Source organism: Passer domesticus, chromosome Z (genome assembly GCF_036417665.1).
Source record: "Passer domesticus isolate bPasDom1 chromosome Z, bPasDom1.hap1, whole genome shotgun sequence".
NCBI classification, from domain to species: Eukaryota; Metazoa; Chordata; class Aves; order Passeriformes; family Passeridae; genus Passer; species Passer domesticus.
In genome coordinates this window covers 48,707,472-48,727,907 of record NC_087512.1, presented here as the reverse complement: position 1 = coordinate 48,727,907, position 20,436 = coordinate 48,707,472, and the positions used below count along the sequence as shown (strand labels likewise).

The following is a 20,436-nucleotide window of genomic DNA, read 5'->3' as shown; positions in this document are numbered from 1 at the left end:
AAAATACTGAAAAAATTAAGCAAGGCTTCTCCTGGTGCTGGATGGTGCATTGAGGGATAGTGTAGGCAGATTTGGGTGCCCATCCCAAAGCCATCACCTGTTTTCCCTCTGCCCTGATGGGTCCAGGCAGGCTGTTGATCTGCATGGCCACTCTAAATCAGTCCCAGAGTCTTCTGCTCTTCATGAGAAGCTCCCCATAAGTTGTCTGGGTGTCATCCCTTGTGGCTTCTCTTCTCCTGAGGCTTAGTGCTGGCCGTTGATTGTCTGATGTGTGGCTGTGTGCTCAGTTCTTGCCCCTGCCCTCTAGGACAAGCTCCCACGACTCCCCCTTTTTTGTTTGATTTAAAATGAATTATGATTGTATAACAATCATAATAATAATCTTGTCTTAACTAAAAACAGCACAACAGTTAATAGACTTTAACTAAACTTGACAATTTAAATTAACAGGTGGGTTCATATTGCAGAGCACAACTAAACAATAAAAAAAAATATGATTTTCAGTCCCCCTCACTTCCAAAGCCCTGAGACCCAGGTTGCTCCCTGCCGCTCCATTCCCCCTCACTTACCCACAAAACAAGAGAACAGAAAATCAAAAGGACTTGTGGTGGCACCTTCCCCTGTGCCCTTCACCAAACACACAAGTCAAAAGAAAAGCTTTGATGGAGGACTAGCCTGTGGGGGAGCTTCTGGCAGGGCCAGGAACAGGTCTCCTGTGGGGGCAACAGAGTCGGTCCTCTGGCTGTTTTATTGTGAAATCTCATTGTAAGTTTGATCTCTAAAACATGAATTCCAACAAAAATGGGGAATGGCTAATACAGTAGGAAGGCAAGAGTAGGGCTGAGGGCTGTCAGAAAGTGGGTTAGGGTAGACTCCAGGTTGGCATGGCCAGTGCTGTCCTGGCAAGAGGACAGAAAAGGAGGGGAGATGGCAGATGACTGGTGGCTCACCTGTGCTCTTGAGCAGGTTCCATCTCCCATTCTCTCCTTCTCAGGGATAGTGGGTTCAGGGAAGTGAAGGGTGCAACAGGAAAACTGGGAAAGGAAGTCTGTTAAATATTGTGCAACTAAATTTATATTTAAATGGTCATCAAATACACTGTCACTTAACACCAAACATCACACAGTAAATGATTTTCAATAATTTTCAATAATCACTGTATATTGAAATGAAAAACAGGACTCCATGGGAGAGGTTAAAGTTCTAGGGAACATTGTTCCAGGGCATAGCCCCAGGAAGTCCCCTAGCAGTGTCCACAGTGGCTCACACAGATCCAAACTGAACAAGTTTTCACTCCCTCATGTTGGCTTCAGTTCCCGTGGCAGAACTTGCCTTCCCACTGGACACTCACCTGTGCCTGATACTGTGGAGAAGCCTGGCTCCCTCCCCCTCTGCCCACAGCAACACAGACACTCCCAACCTTTCCCAAGAGCTGCAACACAGCCACAGGCACAGCAGCATCCCCAGCAGTGACACCACTGCTCAGCTCCATTCTGTCCTGCTCTGCTCCTCTAGTCACAGCTGCAAGCCTGTATCTCCACAAGAGGTTGTGGCCTGGAGGCGATGAAGGAAGATGACCTTTGCTCACAAACAAACCGTAGCACAAATCCCATCCATGGTTCTTCCCACACAGAAGAAACACCTGACCATTCAGAAGCAAACTTAAGAGCTTATTCACAGGGTGTGAAGAAATGGAAGCTTCCAACACAGTGAAGGTTTTATTTATTAAAATATTTATTCTTACTATCACTCTAAACAAACTACAAACTACAAGCTATAAGCTACACACTAGAAACTACAAACAACAACAAAGGCCTCTTCCAGGGCTAGTATCTCCTGCCAGACATAAACTGCTGTGTGGCCATGATCAGAGGCATCAGGGTGGAGGTCGGCTTGGCTGATGTAACAAACGGATGCTGCCCAAAGAGAAAAAGAAGCAATGAACTTCTACTTTCCCCACAGGCTGAAACAGGCTTTCTCTGGCTACCAGAAAGATACAGAAAGGAGGGCATTCTGTGCAATGCTGTCTCCACATCCAGGACGTGCAGCCGCTTTGCCTTTTACCTGCAGAAGTTCCTGGGCAGACCAGCGCCTGTCCTCGTCCCTCTCCAGGCAGCAGTGCAGGAAGTCTCGCAGCCACGCCGACTGCTGCCTGGGCTTCTGCAGCTTCGGGGGGGCCCCGGTGCTTATCAGCTGTTGAACCTAGAGAAGAAGGAAATGCCACACTCTACCTGTCTCCTTCGCACCCCAAACTGCTCACACAGACCCCACTGGACAAGCTCCACTCTCCAGTGGCACTTTACTCCCTGCCACAGGGTGCCAGATGCCTTTCCTAGCCCTACTAAAACAACCCAAAGCCAGAGGCAGCCATAGCCAGTCCAGTATGCAAAGGCTCTTGCCTTGACCCCTGATTTCACTGGCTGCTGGAATTAGCAGCAGCTCCATCAGCAACAGCACACTTTGCTTCTCTGAGCACTGACACCACCTCTTCAGGCATTTTAAAAGAAGGACTTCCATCTCATTCTACTATTTCCAAGGATTATTCCACAAAATGCAGCTCAGCACTGCTCCCTGCTCCCTGAGGCAAAGCTTCTGCCAAGCAAAAGGCATCACGATTTTTTGGTGTTGTTCATGCACAAAAATGGCAAGGGGATGATCTGGCCAAGAAGCACAAGAGACTGTGCAGCCTGGAACCTATCATTTTCAGGTGTTGGCAAGCTTCCCAGGCAGAAGGATGGGAGCAGATTTTGTCAGGGTGACAGCAGTATCTGAGAGCAGCTGCAGCGTACCATGCGGGAGGTTTTCATCAGGTACGGAGGCGCTCCTTCCACCATCTCGATCCCCACAATTCCAAAGGACCAGATGTCCACTTTGGGGCCATAGGGCTTCCTGGTGAAAATTTCTGGCGCCATCCAGTAAGTAGTCCCAACAGCTGATCTCCGTTTGCTCTGCTCAGCAGTGAGCTGAGCAGCAAGGCCAAAATCAGCTGAGGAGGAAAAACCACTCTGATCAAGCCAGCGTGAATTAGGAAAGCAAACAAAAGAAATCCCCACTGTACCAATGTCCAAGAAGGCAGTGTGGAACCCAGCTGTAAAGGGGCCATACAGCCATTCCTCAGCCTGCAGCCGAGGAAATACGGAATTGGCCACTTAGCAAAAGTCCCCAGTTTCAGGCAGTGGCTTTTAGTCCCTGAAGCTATTAGACTGAAACTGCCTTGCTTGGGAAGGGACACACACAACCCAAAGCCACTCCTGGGCCCTTCTTCCCAGCAACACCTCTCTGCACCTTGTGGCTGTGCTCTGTGCTTGCAGCAGGGCAGCCTGCACTGCCACAGGCCCCTCTGCAGGGAACTGGCAGCCACCCAAAGGCAGCCCCACACCGCAGCCCGCCACGGCTGAGCCTGGCCAGCAACACCCACCCAACTTGACAGATCCATCCAAGCCCAGGAGAATGTTGTGGCTTTTGATATCGCGGTGGATCACTTGATTGGAGTGCAGGAAATCCAGGCCTTGCAGGCACTGAGAGAGGAAAAAGAAACACGAGCCTAAGTGGATTTCATCCCACAAGCAGGGAAGTGGCACATCTGAAACACTGACTTCCTGGGGGATGGTGAGCCATGGCAGGACAGGCTGCTGGCAAGGGCAAGAGCCTGCTGCTCCACCACGAGGACAGCAGTGCCTTTCTAAGTGAGGGTGTGTTTGCTTGAGAGAGAAGGGGCAATTGTTCCTCTGGCCAGTGCCCGGCAAACACAGGCTGAAGGAGCCCTGCTGCAGTGGCTGTGCTCTCTCCAGCCAGACAGCAGTGGATGCCTTTGCAAACACCACTTTGGGTGCAAGGCTCTCCTTTGAGGCTGAGCTCTGGGAGAGTCCTGTGAGTATCTCTTTGTCTTTGCCCCTTGCTTCACTTTGCGCCACCATCACATTTGCCCTTACAGGGAAGGAATGCAGCACACACAGGCACCAGGGAAGTGTTTAGAGAGGCAAACACAAACACGCTAGAAGAAGGGCAGGGACACTGGCAGGCACTTCAGATGGTCTTGCTACTGCCAAGGACATAAGAGAAAGTCTTGGAAGATGAAATCTCTCCTCTCCTTATCACCCATTTGGAAGGACCATCCCGACCAAGCCATGGGAAGCACAAGTGCCATCCCTTACCTCCCGAGAGACAGCTGCTATCTCTCCTTCTGCCATGTGAGTCTCCCTGATGACATCATGTAAAGAACCTCCGTCCATGTATTCCATCACAAGCCAGAGTTCCTCGTCCACCAGGTAGCTGAAAGGAGGAAACAACAGCATGCAGATTAAGGCATGCACTTACATGACCTGGTGGATTCTTGTTTTCTGTGTCTCTCTCAGAGGAACACAGGAGGAAGTGAGTAGTCATTCACTATGCTCTACAGGGTTTGAACTCTGTGCAGTGTAAAAGACAGCTCGGTATCCACACCAATGCAACAGGCCAAGGGAAATACAATAGACAGTGCTTTGTTAGCACTTCAAACCCAGGGGAAAAATCAAACCCCAAACCCAACAAAACAATGTGGAGAGAGGACAGGAACTTGGAGGCTGTTGGCTCAGTAAGACAGGACCCAGTCCTGTCTTTGAAAGCGCCCTTCACACTAGGTATGCCAGGAAAGATTAATGCAGCCCCAATGCAATCTCCTTCCAAGATGCTGTAAATCAGCCCAGAAACAGGAATTAACAGCTCCATCCTCTTTTGCCAGTGCCCAAAGGAGTGGTTGAACCTCTGGCTTGCAGGATGTGAATGACCTTTCATGGCAGGACAGCAGAACCACTCACCTGTCTACATAGTTCACAAGGTTGGCATTCTTAGTGCCACGCATGACCTGGATTTCATTCAGGCACAGCTCACTGCTGCTCTCTTGCAGGAGACTAATTTTCTTGATGGCCACCTAAAACAACATGGAAAACCATGAACCAAAGAAGTGTGTGGCACACGTCCACAAGGCGAAGATGGAGACAGTGATTATGGGATGACCGTAGCCCAGCTGGGCTGGGCCAAACTGCCCTGTGACTGGACATCAGACTGCTTGCTTGGGCACCTCCCTGGACAGAGAGACAGATACCCTTTGCCTTGTAAACAGGGTCTAAGCTCTCCACCTCAAACCTCTAACAACACTCACTGTGCCCACCGTCTTCCCCCAGGGCCTTACTTTATCATTCCCATTGTCATTGACACACCTCTTGCAAGCAGGAAGCCATTTTGTGCCAGTAAAAATGGAGCAAAAGTGCTGGGAAACCTTGGGCACTTCTAGGGGGCTTGATCATTCCTCCAGCAACCACTGGCATTCTCCATTGCACAACTACAAAGCAAACTCTTACAGACAGGACAGAAACAATGCTGTCCTAAAATCATCCTGAGGGTTATTCCCCCTAAGAAATACAACCCTACTTATTTCACAGAAAAAATGCCATGATGATGAAACCATCATTAAGGACAAAATAGACAATCCTAGCACTTCCTCACTTCATGAATTTGCATTTCATTCCACTAAAATACTTTACTTCACACCACTGATATTTGCAATTACTGCCTGACTGTAAAAAGAAATAACCCAAGCCTGGATCCTCTAGGGATGTACACCAGGCTCTGAGCAGGGCTTAGGCCCTTGACAGACTCCTTGCAGACCTCTCTCTCTCTAAGTACAAATCCCAAGGGCAGCACTGCAGGTGGCTACAGAACTACCAGCACGATTCCCATGTATTGGCTAACAGCCAGAAATGAGAATTCAGGAACCCTGCAGCCCCAAAGAGCAGTGCCATGCTCTGAGACACCACCTGGGCACTTAGACCCAGCCAGCGTGTCCTCCTCTGAACGATACCGCTTGGCCTCCTTGCATCCCCTGGGGCAGCTGGGAAGGACAAAATCTGTCCCCACTGTATTTGGCAGGCAGACATTGCTCTGCACTCCATTTGCCTTTGCAGCAAAGCTCTGCTGGCGACCCAAAGCTCAGCCACAGCTCACAGCAGAGGGGAGGGCACTCGAGAGCTGCAGAAGCTGCGGCGCTGCTTGACGCTTACCTCTTCTCCTGTGGCAGACTCCACTGCCATGCACACAGTGCCGAAACCCCTAGAAACAAAACAGCAGCAGAGAAAGATATCCTTTAGTCCCTGCAAGTGCAAAACACTGCAGTCCAACGGGAAAAAATTGCTTGGGCAAACAGTAAGTGGAACACGACAGATTCTTCTCTGGGTCTTTTCTCCTTTTTCTTTTCTCTATCTGTGCATGTGTCTGATTCTTCCAGGAATTTACCAGTTGGGTCTTCTCACATCTCTCCTTGGAGTCTGTTTGCTAAACCCAAGCACCACCACTCAGGCCTTCTGAGAAGCCTGAAGCCCTGTAACAGCCATTGGAGGAAATCCTCTAGACACAGATTCCTTTTCCAGCTTGCAAGGAAAATAGTGTCCAGCCACAGCCAGAGCAGGCAAAGGCTTCCCTTGCTGCACACACAAATGGAGAAGTCCTCAAAACACAGGATCCTTAGACAGCTGTGCTCTGGGTCCAGAACCATTGGCAGCTGCTTCTCTTCAGTGCACCTGACACTGGAAGGACTCTACTGTTCTGGTGACTTCTTGTACATTTGGCTTCTGTTCTGGGGTGACATTATGATGCTTGCACCCCCAGTCACATGTTCTGTTTATGCTGGATGTTATATTCTGTGCCTCCAAGATTGGATCAGACAGTAGGTGTCAGGAGAAGAGGGAGCACAGAGTTTTGTTATCAACTGCACTCTGCCCCGCAGTCTGCTGGAACACGGAACTCCAGTGTTGTTGTCTGGGCACAGTTGGGGAAGAGCACCACACGTCTTTTGCTTTTTAATTAGTTAGTTAGTTTAGCTAGCTAAGGCAGTCTGAGTTTTCCCTTTACTGTTTTTCTTTCTCTTTTCTTGGAACCATTCAAACCTGCTCCAGACTGGGACCCGGCAAAACATCGAGAGCTCACACTTTGTAGCCCACCAGGGCCTACTCTGCAGCCTTTCCCAGCACTGGAGGGACAGATAACACAGTGACAAACCCCAGGAGAGACTTTCTGAACTTGCCATCTCTTCAGAGCAGCAAATGAGTTTTGACATCCAGTATTGTTCATTTTGTGTGCTGGGGAGTGCTTTGCCTGTTAAATAAACAACTTCTTTCCACTTATCTCCAAGGAAATTGTTCCCACACCGGCTGGGGGCAGTGGCCATGTGGGTTTCCTTTTGGGAGGGGCCCTGTCGGGAGGTTTCCTCCCAAAATTGCCCTAAACCAGGACACATGGTACAGAGAAAATGTTGCAAATCAATCCCATCTACAGTCAGCAGAGCTGGCTTTCAAGGGGAACAGCTTGGTGGATTCTTTGCAGCAAAGGCCTAAACCCCACAGGATCCACGAGGGGTCTGCCATCAGGCAAATGATGCCTTCTACTCTAGAGTGCACTGGCACTGGGCATTCCCCTGAAGCTTTGTCTTTTGCCACCTCAGTCACAAAAGAGAGGTGCTGCTTTCATTTCTGCTTTTGGCTTCTAGACTAGGTGGTGGTCATCCTGACCACTGAATCTTGTTTTCAGCAAAATACAGGAAAGAAATGTTACCGAGAGCTGCTTCCTGATAGCTAACTTGACCTTTGAGGCAATGGGGTTTCTCCTCCTTTCATTCCCACGTATTTTGTATTATTTTGAGACACTCAAAAATTATTTCTCCTACAAAAAGCGGCAAACAGGTGCAAACACACTTGAGGGACAGGAGATCTGCCAGGTGCTGCTCTTTGCTGCAGGAAAGACATTGTCAGCATCCCGGTGTCTCTGCTGTGCCTTTAGACCACAGCTATAAATGCTGGCCAGCACTGAGAGATCACCAGGCATCATCTTAACGCAGTGTCTGAGCAGCTTTGGAGATTGTCACTCCAGGGAGATGTGACACCAGCAAAACGCACAGCCCCTTGCTTTGAAGAAGGAACTGTGGCTGCACTCACCCTTTGCCAAGAGTTTCCACTTCTGTGTATTTCGCCTCAGGATCTCCCTTGCTCACCAGCATCTCTGTAAAAAGCCCAAGGAAAGATGCTCACTTCAAAAGAGATCACACCCTGCAGCAGATCACAAAGGCAGCCCCACTCTCTGGGACACTGGGCCCTCTCAACTCAGTCAGTCGGGAAACAACAACACCACCGCACCAGCACCACCTCAAAAACAGCAGCAGCAAGACAAGCAGCCCTGCAGCGCAGATGGCCTGCACTAAACTAAAAGTCTAAACTGCAATCTAAGCACATGGAGAAACAGTCAGAGGAGACAGGGATCAGAAAACTCTAACCAAGAGAAATGATTGTTTTCTAGAAACATTAAGGGCAGCAGGAAAAACAAAACCTTGCTGTTCTTGGCAATGAACACTCCGTGACATTCAACACAAGCTTTCATCCTTGCAAACATCAAAGGCATCTTGGGTTCTGGCATCAATTTTTATCATCAGCTGCTCTCTCCAGAACAGGAAGAATAGTGTGCTTCCAGCAGAGCCCAGATGTCCAGCTTTAAGCAGGACTTTGCCTAAACAATGCCCTTCAGCCTTTCAGGAGCAGCAGCTCATGTTATAAGCTACTGTGATGGCCTCAGGAATGAGGCCCCTCAGCCTTTAGGACAGGCTGAGTGCTGAAGATGACCTTGGCCGTGGCCACAGCAGCTGGGCCCCGCAGGAGCTCCTTGAGGCCTACTCATTCGCGAGGTCACAGCCTCCTGCTCAGCCAGAAGCAAGCTCTGCTTGGCCTTTTGCCTACAGGGAAGCTCAGGCAAAGCCAAACCAGGCCAAGCTGCTCTCAGAGGCAGGAGCAACACCCCGCTGATCCCTCACCACCTCAGGGCACAACAACAGGTCCTGTGTGGAGGCCTCAGGACCTGGCACTCAGCTGAGCAGGAGCAGGAGGTGGGACAGCTCATGCCGACACACGCACACACAAGGCACTGCTCCGGCACACAAGGATCACAAAGGACCTACTCAGCACGGCCAGGCACTTGTCCTCTGTGCTCTCTCGCTGCTGCTCTCTGCTGCCAGAGGAGCTAGTCGTGCTCCAGGTGCACGAGCTGCTCGTGCTTGAGCTTCCAGCCTGGGCACTGGAGCCTTCTTCCAGCCCTTCAGCTGCAGCTCCTGCAGCTGCCAGGACAGAGGAGGTGGAGCTCTGGGACAAGAAATGAATTTGGGTCACAAATGTGCCTGGCAGAGATGCCCCTCCCATCTCATTTCAAATGCACACCCCTAGGAAGATGCTGCTGGCCACACCCAGGGCTCTTCACCTCCCAGCTTGTGCAGCTTGCTTCAACAGCTCAAGGCACAAAATCCCAAGGCTGCTTTTACATGACGGACAAAATGACACCAAAGACGCTGCTACCCAAAGTGGGCACTTACTGGTGTTGTTTGCTCCAGCCCTGGGCTGACAGCAGGGCCAGGTTCATTGGCACCTTCCTCCTCTTCAGCCTCTTCCTCGGGTACAGAGGCAGCCAGAGCAGGTGCTGACGCTGCCCTTGTGCTCTGTGGACAGTCAGCAGCACGAGGGACAGGAAAGAACCTGTCATTCACAACCTTACCTATATTCAGCTACAGGCCCTGCTGCAGCTCAGCTCTTCCTTTAGCTACTGACAGCTGCTCTGTGGGGAGGGCCAGGTCCCTCCTGGGGACAGTGCCACCTCATATCCTGCAAGCTTTTGAACTGCATCTTTGCACTGCTCTCCTCACAGGGGACAGGGAGCCTGCACAGCCACTGGCCACCAAGGGCCTCACTTGTACCCCAGGAGCATCCAAAGACATCCTAATGCTACCTCTTGTCTCTTGCTAAGACAAATTCACAGCCCCTTTCAGAACAGTAGGAAGGTGCCTACTGCCTACTGTTCAGATGTCTGAACAATCCAATTTCCACTCCCCTTTTCCAAGCCTAACTGACTGGGGGAAGGGCTGGAAAAGATTCCAGCCCTCAGCATCTTCAGCCAGGCATGGGAAGTGCTGTCTGATCAGAAACTTGCAGCTATGCTTTGCTCCAGCCACAGCACTACCCAGAGCTGCCACTTACTGATGCTGGATGCTCAGGCCCTGCAGTGGCAGCAGGTGCAGTTTGGGGAGCATCTTCCTCCCCTTTGGCCTCTTCTGCAGGAAGACACATAGCCAGAGGAGCCTCCGAGGTTGGTGTTGGGCTCTGCAGACAGACAGCAGCATGAGGGACACATGACCTTCTTTATATTCAGCTCTAGACCCAGATGCACTAAGGAGAAATCATCTGTAGGGAAATGGGATTCTAAGTTGCTCCAACTCAAGTAAAATGGGACAATTAGATGGGACTGCACTCTCTTGTGCACGAGATATTCTCTCATGGCTTAAAGCACCAAGCAACCCCACTTCCAGCTGCTTAAAAGCTCTGAAAAGGAACTGCAGAAAACAGCCCAGGCTCCTCCTGCTGCTGCTGCTCTTGCTGCAAAGAGTCTGGACTGTACTTTCATTCATGCAACCAGGCTGGCACTGGTCTGCAACAGGCCCAGCTCACAGCTTGCTCCACAATTGTCAAATGCTCCCAAGGCCAGAGGCTCCTTTCCCACTCACCCAAAGACTGGATTCTCTCCAGGCATGGCTGATGTGACCTGCAACACACAAGGGAAAAACAACCAGATGCTGAAAGAAAACTGCCTGTGCTGGGCAAGCCCACCAAAAAGTCAACCCAAAGACAGAGCATTCTGCTTTCACTACATCACTCCAGCTGCAACCCCTGTGTCACACAGCAAGCACATCAACAGCACAAAATACTGCCTGATGTCTACCTTTTGTCCTCTTTGGCCACTCAACCCATAGAAACCTGGGACTGAGAAAGTCCCAGTGGTTCTGTAACAGTCAGTGCTTCTGCCCCACCCAGCAGGAGCTACAGCTCCTCCTTTTCCTGTGCTTCAGTTTTCTCAGGAGATTGCATGCAGCAATTGCCATGAGCTCACTGAAAACCTTTCCCCAGAAAAGCTTCACCCAAGTGCCCCTTAGCCATGGTGGCAGTTCTATTGTGACACAGCACGGGAACAGCTCCTGTGTTCAGGAGCATACAAGAACTCCTCTGAAATGTCTATCTCAGAGGCCTTTTCCGAGCTGATTCTGTAATTTCTTTACAGAACAAATGGCTCTTTTAATGTGCAGGAAGTGTCAAGTTCCACAGGCACATGCTGGGATGAGGGAATGCAGAGAAGACTTGAACTGAGGGACTTCCCCTCAGTCCTGGAGAGCAGTGCACAGCTTTTACAAGGACTCCTGACAAGCTCTCCCACTCTTCCTATCTTGGAAGTTGTCTTCCTTGAGCCAGCAAACTGAGGGGACTCCAGACTCCACTACCACAGGCTGTGCCACGGGAGAAGCGGAACCCCTGCAGGCCACATTACAAATGCTGCCCACTCCCCGCTGGCTAGAGACACCCCCTTCTTGGCTGGAGCTGTTGACAGTGGCTTTACCCAACCAAAGGCCTCCTGGTGGCACTTTGGTTTCCATATGCTGCAATATCTACTTACGTGCCAGGTGGGTGAGAAAGTACCCAGAATAAGCCACGGAAAAAGCTGTGCAAACTGCAGCACACACTCCCTCCATGGCTTGAGCAGCGCTGCTCAAGTCTGCAGCAGACAACGCCTGTGGGGAAAAGCAAAAATACTCAGAGTCCTGCTGGCAGAGACCTCGTCGATCAGCAGGTTCTGCCCGCAGTGAGAGTGCCACAGAGCTGCTCTGCACACTGAGCCCTTCCGGGCCTCGGCACAGCAACTTTGCCTTGACAACGCCGGGATGCGGCCGCTGACATCACAATAGCGGCCGCCCTAGGCTGGATTGTGAATTCATGCACAGAACCAGACCTTCTCTACACCTAATGCCAAAAAAGCCTGCAAAGTTCTCCTCTGTTACAAAGCAACACACAAAGCCCTCCTAGTCCATCACCTGTTGCTCAGGGCATCTAAGAGTAGAAACACACTGAGCCCCTGGAGCCCACACTGAGAAGCTGAGCACTGAGAAGGGACCAGGATGTGAGGAACCACATTAGTGGTCTTTGGCCACTATTTCTGCTGAGCAAAAATCAGAAGGCTTATTCCTTTGTTCTAGAAATCAGAAAACAAGGAGAAGAAGCACTGCTTTAATTACATTTAGAGGTTTCTCCTAGGTACAGAGACATGGTCATGGATCTTTCTATACATAAATATATATATATATGTATGTATGTATGTATGTATATTATATTATTGAATACTATATATTCAAAACATTTTACATCATAGCCATGGGTGTGATTTCAGCAGGGAAATGCCATGACAGAAAATGCAAGGAGGATTGTTCTGTCTGACTCACTCTAGCAGGGAGGCCTTGGGACCAAAGCACCACCCCATTTTTCCCCCCATTTTTGTCCTTCCACAGTATTTGTTAGGAGATGGGGCTGAGATGGGTGGCATGGAAATGACAGCTCTGACACACAGCTGAAACCATCAGGGCCAGGGTGGCATGTGGGACTGTTTTTCTGCTCCAGCAGAACAAGGCAAGCCACAGTGGTGACACTGATCCCAAGTGAGTCCAGCCAAGCCAAGTGGAGCCCAGCAGGGTGGTAGGAAGAGGCAGCGAAGCGGCAGATCCCATTCCCACACACATGCCCAGCGTGGCAGACTGATGGCAGCGGCAGTGCCAAACAGAGCTCTGCAGGGACAGAGAGACACCCATCACCATCACCACTGCCACCATCCCTGCTGCAGAGAGGGAGCAGGAAACTGCCACTGCAGGTACACAGCTGCTCCAGGCAGCACCAGCAGCCCCCATCTACCATCAGAACCATTCTGTAAGCCCTCGCCATCCTGTCTTTGTTTCAGCAGCCCCATGTGACACTTCACCTTTGTTGCATAAGCCAGTACCCCTTTTGCACAATTTTCTTCTTATTGTTGTGCACTGCTTTTTATTTCCTCACTACACTGTAACTCTAATAGTTTTAACCTCTCATCGATTGTTTTCTCCATTGTCCCTTTCCATTGTCATGGAGAAGGGGAGAGAGGAGAGGCTTTACAAGGACCACCTCAAGAAGAGGACATAGAATGGAGGGAATGCCTTAGAAAGTATAAACAACCCTCATGCAGCCGCTTTTGGAAGGAATAGATGTCCAAGTTTCTTAAGATCCAGTTGCAAATCTGTGGAGTCTTGACAGCCAAGAAGCACAGGAACCTGGACACCTTGCTGTGAGGGACTAGAAGAGAGTGCTGGCTCAACACTTTTCAGGGGCTTGTATGTAGGGAAAGGGGCAGATCAAGCCTTTCTCTGGTGAGGCGATGCCCCACTCGGCACGCCCCACACCCCCAGGCCTGTATCCCAGCCCAGCAGTGGCCGCTGATCCCTGGCACACCAGAGGCAATGCTCCACACCTGTGTCTGGAGCCCCTAACCCAGCTCCTAAATGGCCAAGTGAGTGGGAGCCCCATGTGGGGGAAGGCCCCAGGAGAGCCAAAGGCTATTTACCTTGGGATATGTGGCCACCACATGTCTTGACCCTACCTCCTCTTGGAATTTCTATCAGCTGAACACCACTGGAACCTGGAGTGATAGCTATGTTGGTTCTTTTCTGTCATTCTCTCTTTCTCTTTCTTCTCCCTTTTCCCTCCTCTCAGAGTTTTGAATAATTTAAAATCTAACAGGTTTAATAATCTAAATGTAAATTAACTTGCAGAGATTATAAGTTAAATGGGCTAAGTTAATCCTTCATGGAATGTTTTATGTTGATTGAATCCTGCTCTAAATTATTTTTGCCTTTAAAGTTCTCTGATTTTCAAACGTTGCCAGTCAAGGGTTTTTATGTTATTCCGAACTCTTGAGAACATCTCGTCGGTATTTCTCCTGCTTTTCTAACTTAGAGTACATGAACAAGTTGAAGTCCTTTTAAAGTATCTCACAGAGCAACATTTTTGGATGCTTGCATTTTAATTGGCACAGCAAGCCAGGTACTCTTGAGGTGACTTGGGCCTTTTATACAGCATTAACTGTTCATGACATAACAAAGGAGAAATAAATTTTCAGTCAAAGCTGCTCTTTTCTGGCAGAAAAGTAATAGAATCCCACGCAGAAACTGATCTGAACTGCTCTCTACTGCCGCACTTGCTAAAAGCTTATATAGAAAGCTTGTCCAGCCCTAAAGAGAGATGGGGATGGAGAGGAACTAGCACCATCCACAGTTACTTGTGGAGAAACATGAAATTTGGTAGAAGAAAATTAAAAACTCCCAGTAAAGGACCATGCATGGTATCCATATGCATGGAGGTTTGACTCAGAGCTGTATGGTGCCCATCAGCTGCAAAGTGCCTCAGAGCCTGAAACAATAGCCAGCCTGAGGCCAGAGCAGGAATTGAATGGCAGGATGAAGCCAGCCCCCAAACCATGAGAAATCAGTTAAACATGTTCCTCCAAAGCCAGAGAGGTTTAGAGTTGCAATTTAACAGTGCTGGGGAAGGTCTGGAAGCAGTGTTTTCCAGACTCCAGGAACAGCAGGGCGTTCCTGACTGCAAGGTCAGCCCTGCAGCCCTTGGGAGGGCTTTAATGCCTCAAAGTCCAACCCCGCCCCTCACTCTAAACTCCGCCAGCCCCTATAAAATACAGAGGTAGGATGCCCCGAAGATGATGTCACCTTCCTCTGCTCCCTGGAGGAGAGGTTCGGCTCTGCAAAGCCAATCTTCTTCCCTCCTCATCCCAAGCCCTGCTCACTGATAAAGAAGGAATTCGCTTATCAGGATGCAGTGTCTGGCAGTGCTACCTCATTCTGCAACAGAAGTGGTTGAACTACACGGGAAAATAAGCAATGATTGCAAAGAAAGGGAAATGGAGAATGTTTTGCGAATTTGGATTTGGGGGAATGAAATAGAACTTTTGGAGAAGGAAGCACATGGTGAAAATTCCTAGTCTTTTGCCCGGGGAACAACCTGTGATGTGACAAGTTTGGACCCCTTGCAGGGGAGAGAACCCCAAGCAATGCATGAGAAAGAGCTGAAGCCCGTTGACCTTCGTCTGTGTTGTTGTAAGTTATTTCAACATTTAAGGATCAAAACTGAGAAAACAAAATCTTGGCACCACCTCCAAAAAGTTATGGTTGTTGATAGAAGGTGGTGGATTGAAATATCCCAAGAGGCTCTCTGGAAAGAAAATGGGGATTAAATGGGGATTCGGTTTCCCCGGATTCTTAAGGAAGCTTTGCAAACTGCTCCTGCCCTGCCTCCTTCTGGCAGCCCTGGCTATTGAGCCTTGTCTGCCACCAGAGGCTGGAGGCCGAAATGCTGCTGCTAGAGCATCTGTAACCCTTAGGAGAAAATGCTTTTATCATCATGCAAGTTTGTTGTTTTGGTCTCACTAATAAGCCTGAATGTTCAAGAATGTCCTCACTACTCAGGAGACTGGGTGTACATCCAGACCCAGAAAGGAGAGCCACTTAACCAGAAGTGGAAAGGACTTTTGATCTCATGGCTGTGAGATTTACAGCTGGACACTCCTAAATTATGTGATTAAAGTTAGCTCTGGACACATGGAATTGTATTGGACAGTACAGTAAATGTAACTCTGCTGCAGATAAAGCTGCAATGGAACATTTCTAAAGTGAAAAACATTAAATGGTTTCTCTTTCTGCCCATTTCCAGAGCAGTGTCCCTGGTATGGCAGCATGGCTGTTTGTTCCTGAATTAGTCAACCATCCTAGCAGGACCTTGTAGCTAATGACTACAATAGCAAGTATGGCTTTGAGTGCCACAGAGGTAAGAGAGCAAGAAAGAAAACAGAGCCATGTCTGTAGGAGTGTGCACCCTAATGGCAGAGTGGCAAAACTAGCCTTTGTCCCCGAAAAAAGGAAAGAAGGCCAAAAGTTTCTCTCAAGGATTAGGTGAAAAGCCACCTCATGGGACCTCAGGGACTTCACCAAATACTTGAGGACATCTAATTGGATAGAAGCCAAAAAGTCCTGCTTGATCCATCAGGGAGAAAAAGAAGAGAAAAGAGCTAAGTGCTTTTGTGAGGTGTTTTTACCAGGAGCAGACCTCTGCACCTGGCTCGAGTTTTTCTCTTTGTTATTATGCCTTTTATTAAACCTTTTTGTTTCTAACACTGCTGCAGAAGTCATCCTGCTAATTTTATGCCCCCAAAGTAATACATAAGCTGTCCTTGGCTGTATTATATTTCTTTTGAGGGCTTATGAGACCTGGCTAAGAAAAAGAAACATAATAGAGCAGAGCTGGGCAGCCGCTGGGGGTACTACAGTGCACTCACAGCCACCTGCCAACGCAGCTAGCCAAAACTAAAACAAGCAAACAGAAGCAAAACCAAACAGACCAACCCTCAAATAATTTTTAAAAATTAAAAAAAATTAAAAATTAAAAAAAAAAACCAACCAAAACCCCAAACAATACAGGTGCTTGGCCTAATGGCCTGGTTACTAATAACATAAGAAAACAACTATTAAAGATGACACCTGGGACACCAGCTGGCCAGAGCCAATTCCCAGCTATCCTATAACTTGCCTTTCTGTGCAAACACAGAGGTTTCAGTTGCCCACCTTTCAGAGAGAGGAGCCTGCCAGACCAGGTTGAACACTCAGCAATGTCTACTTGAATGATCTAAAGCTTTCAATCCAGAAGCCCAAGCTTATGAAGTGCAATTCTTCCTTTAATTTCCTAGATTCAAAACTGATTCTTCAGACCTACGCATGAGGCAGTTCTCCAGATCTATTGAGGACATGGAATGGTTTGGAAACCAAACTAAGGAACAAGGCACAAACCCAATCTTTATAGGACCAGGGAGAAAATGCTAAGAGGAAAAAGAGCAATTGTGGTTTTATTCCATCATTATTAGCTATAACTTGCAATTGCTGTGGGGTAGTTCAGAGTTTATTCAGGTTGACAACTTGAGTCAAAAGTTTATTTCATTCCTGAAGCTGCAGACTTGAAATGCTTCACGTTCTTACATCCCAGGGGAATCCCGTATGCAAAATACTTGAAAATACATTTTTTATCAGAAAGAAAAAGAGATTTAAGCATTGTTGCAAGTGTTTTATATATTCATAGAAATCTCAAACTACTAGGTTAATTCCTGAGACTATTTTTACCTTTTGCACTTGTGCTTATTGTTGTCTGATTCCATATTCTCTTACTGCTTGTAACCCACACTAATCCTATCTCACTGCATGCAATAATAAAGCAAAGAATTACCTAAGGGATGAAAAGAACGCATTCCTCACTGTCTTGCATAAGGATGAAAACAGAACATTTCAGGGACTTCAACAACTCATTTCTCTGAATAGGAGCAAAGAAATAAAAGGCAGCAAGCTTTAACCACTCCACAAATCCCAGCTCAAGTAAGAAGCTCACAAAGGGCACTAAGGCAGGGAGACATGTGGACACGTGCACACCATCACCTCATCTGCAAAAATGGACCTGTTTCACAGCACCAGCCAGTTCATAGAGCCAAACTCCTTCCCCAGCCCCATGGGAAAGCAGTGTCAAGGCACAGGAACTGGGAAGTGTCCCAGGGTGCAGAGATAATGCTGGCAGCATTTGTGCCAGCAGTACTGGCTCAGACACACTGAAGTTCAGCTGATGCTGTGCAGCAGTCTCTTCACACTGCTAAGTTTCATGGGGCTGGCTGTATTTTTCACAACAGCCACTTCGGTACAGGACGGGTGTAGTGAAAAGTTCTGGAGTTCTGTTTCCTCTCTCGTAAATTCCTATTTCTCTTCTTCTTTAAGACACCCACAACTTGAGAGACCTCAGGAGGCAACATTGAATTGCAAGCAGTTCCCAAAGTGAGCTTGTAAAATATGCTCTAGGTTTACATTATGTACTATGGGGATTTCAAAACTCTCTCTTTCAAAAACTGTTATTTTTCCAGTTAAAAATGCCTGTCAATTAAAAAGCTTAAACTTGGCCAGTTTTAACTACAGAGGAGAATACTCCCTGTCCCAGACCACCATCCAAACACACCCTTGCTTGGATACAGCTCTTGGACCTTTTGGGTAGCTTGACTACAGAATTCAAACATCCAACAACAGGGGTACAAATACAAACCCTTATGCAACCATCTGGAAGCAACTAGGAAGTTGTTGGGTTGTTCTCATTCTGGAGGAAGAATTTACACAGCAGTAATAGAAATCACCTTTCTCCAGAAGCAGCTCTCACAGCTAGCACACTTAAGACTGCAGCACAAGCAGTTCCTAGGTGTGGAAGCTAATTGTTACATGCCACAAATAGCATGTGGAACTGCTGCAGGAAAACACCACAGACACATTTTCTTCTCTTTTTCCTTCAGTTCCAAAGAGAGTCATAAAATCTGGCTGGCTCCCTGGGGAGCTGTGTTAACACTAAAAACACTGACCAGCAGAAATGATTGCAATCACACCACTACAATCTTCCATGGAGGAGGGCAAGTGTATGGTCAAATTTGCCCCGAATTCTCATCATGTCCATCTACTCTGGATACCCTTACTTGGGATTTTTGTTTCTCAGCCATCACAGAACTGAGAACTGAGAAAAAGAGAAAAAAACAAGAACAGTCCTTGGGTAAGGGCAATACTGGACTGTCAGGAACTAAAAATAGTTGATAGCATCTGTATCAGGCATTGGTTTTTTACTCTCTACCAGTGTCCATTTCAGGTATCCTGATAGCATGATTTAGGATTTTGCAGCTAAATACAATGGACTGCAATTTGAGAGGCCTACAAAAAATAAAACCTTATCAGACTGGTTTCTCCCCTAGGTGACAGGTGCAAAGTAGAAAATGGAAGGGCCTAGAGATAATTTTAGAAACATGCAGTATTTGCATCAGGTTCCAAGGGCATAGAGATATTGGAGCAGCAAGAAAATGCTCCCAGAAATGTTTTTCTAGCCTGAAGAGACCAGCCAGCCACAGGAACAGGAGAGAGGCACTTCTTTTAGAAATGTGTACATTACTGAATGCAAGATCCATTGGGCCTTTCAGCTTCTGTTTGCAACAAAAAGTAAGATATTAACTTGTGTTTATGACGACTGTAATTGGACTTCAATGTTGTTGAGACACTCTCAGAGCAAAATACAAAGAAACTACATTCCATGTCAGTAAACCCAGCATTTAGAGTAGCAACTAAATAGTCCTATCTCAGAGTTAAATGTTCAATTCTTCATAAATGCAGTACCAAAACCAGTTAAATCCCACCTACACCCCAGACATCCACCTATACCTGCTTGTGTAAATAGTATTTTCCACTCCACTCCCTGGCCCTTCTCTCACCACAGTCCTCAAGCCCTCAACCAGGCACAAGCCAACTTCTCACCTGGCTGTTAGTAATTACCAAGCACCTGTTGGTAATTACCTGAGCACCTGCCCCACCCACAGCAGCTGTGCAGGGCCCTGACTGCTGGGAGAACAGGCTTGAAATGCAGACCCCAACCCCCAACCCAAAAAAAAAAAAAAAAAAAAATTACAACCTTTCTGAACAATTTCAGACTAGTAAAAGATCAGGACATAGAGAGACTTGTTTATTCCCTTCAGGCCAATCAAGAAAAATTTTATATCCTTCTCTGTGAAGGGAAGTCATGGCTTTTTTTTGAAGCAGAAGCATGTTTTATCAGCCCACTTTCCTTCCTCGTTTGTCCCTGCTCCCCAGGAGGCCACTCACTAGGCATATCTAGAAATACCTGTGTCTGAAAACACATCTCATGAGTGCATGACTTGCACTGCAGCAGTTTAAGGCATCGTTCTTATTGCACAAAGATCACAAACCTCTTCTAGAAGAACTGCAGAGTTCTTACTATGGAGCAGTAAGAACCCTGCCATCACATCTGCTGCTAAAGCAACAATTCCAGCTTTGCAGTGGCTTAAGCGGGCTGAGACAGAAGTGTTGCTCCATCAATGCATAAACCACAACAAAGCAGTGGTGACAAGCCTTTGTTCCAAGTTTGACTGAAGCTTTGGGAAGCAGCTTTGCCTGCAGAGGGCACACAGAAGCATGACGCGTTTGCCTACTGTGCCACTACAATTTCTACACCATCATTATCACTGCTCGGGTGACTGAGCAAGCTGACAGTGTATGACAGATTGTCTGTCGTGTACAGAAAGTCACAGAAAGAAGAAGGGAGGGAGAAAACATGGAAGATCACAATGCAAAAGATGTTGAAGGAGTGTGGCAAGGATTGAGGATTAAGAGACAGAAATAAGAAGAGACCATACCCCTAAACTGTCAAGTACTGAGGGGAAACTGCAAGTACTTGCATGTTTGAGCTTACCACCTGGACTTGCATGCCTTGTCCACATTGCCATAATTTCAATCATTTTGTTTCCTGGACAAGCTGCCAGGTCCCCAATACCAGTCCTACCTCCCTTCCAGCAGTCTCTGTCTGTGCAGAGAGTTGAAAATAGATCAGGGATTACGTTTTACTCCATAAGCATTCAAGACAGCCAGAGAGCTTCCAGGAAAAAGGCCAT

The 20,436-nt window shown here is 47.9% G+C and overlaps 1 protein-coding gene and 2 long non-coding RNA genes across 4 annotated transcripts; 1 reads left to right on the top strand and 2 right to left on the bottom strand.

Annotated features, from left to right (window-relative positions):
- Positions 1–2,798: 2,798 nt before the first annotated feature.
- LOC135290930 (serine/threonine-protein kinase PAK 3-like) lies at positions 2,799–9,075 on the bottom strand. The gene is made up of 5 exons (XM_064404950.1): positions 8,975–9,075; positions 7,965–8,028; positions 6,039–6,087; positions 3,419–4,909; positions 2,799–2,986 (listed from the first exon to the last, which is right to left on the bottom strand). The coding sequence occupies exons 2-4, from the start codon at positions 8,024–8,026 to the stop codon at positions 4,793–4,795; spliced, it is 228 nt and encodes a 75-aa protein (XP_064261020.1). The 5' UTR covers positions 8,027–8,028; positions 8,975–9,075; the 3' UTR covers positions 2,799–2,986; positions 3,419–4,792.
- Positions 9,076–9,168: 93 nt separating this feature from the next.
- Positions 9,169–11,702, bottom strand: LOC135290931 (uncharacterized). Its single transcript, XR_010353755.1, has 3 exons — positions 11,506–11,702; positions 10,565–10,602; positions 9,169–10,163 (listed from the first exon to the last, which is right to left on the bottom strand). It is a non-coding gene; the product is annotated as an uncharacterized LOC135290931 (long non-coding RNA).
- Positions 11,703–11,798: 96 nt separating this feature from the next.
- LOC135291063 (uncharacterized) lies at positions 11,799–17,880 on the top strand. Of its 2 annotated transcripts, XR_010353928.1 has the most exons (3): positions 11,799–12,140; positions 15,630–15,743; positions 16,660–17,880. It is a non-coding gene; the product is annotated as an uncharacterized LOC135291063 (long non-coding RNA). The 2 variants fall into 2 exon arrangements; XR_010353927.1 differs by lacking the exon at positions 16,660–17,880 and having other exon boundaries at positions 15,630–16,092.
- The last annotated feature ends 2,556 nt before the right edge of the window (positions 17,881–20,436 follow it).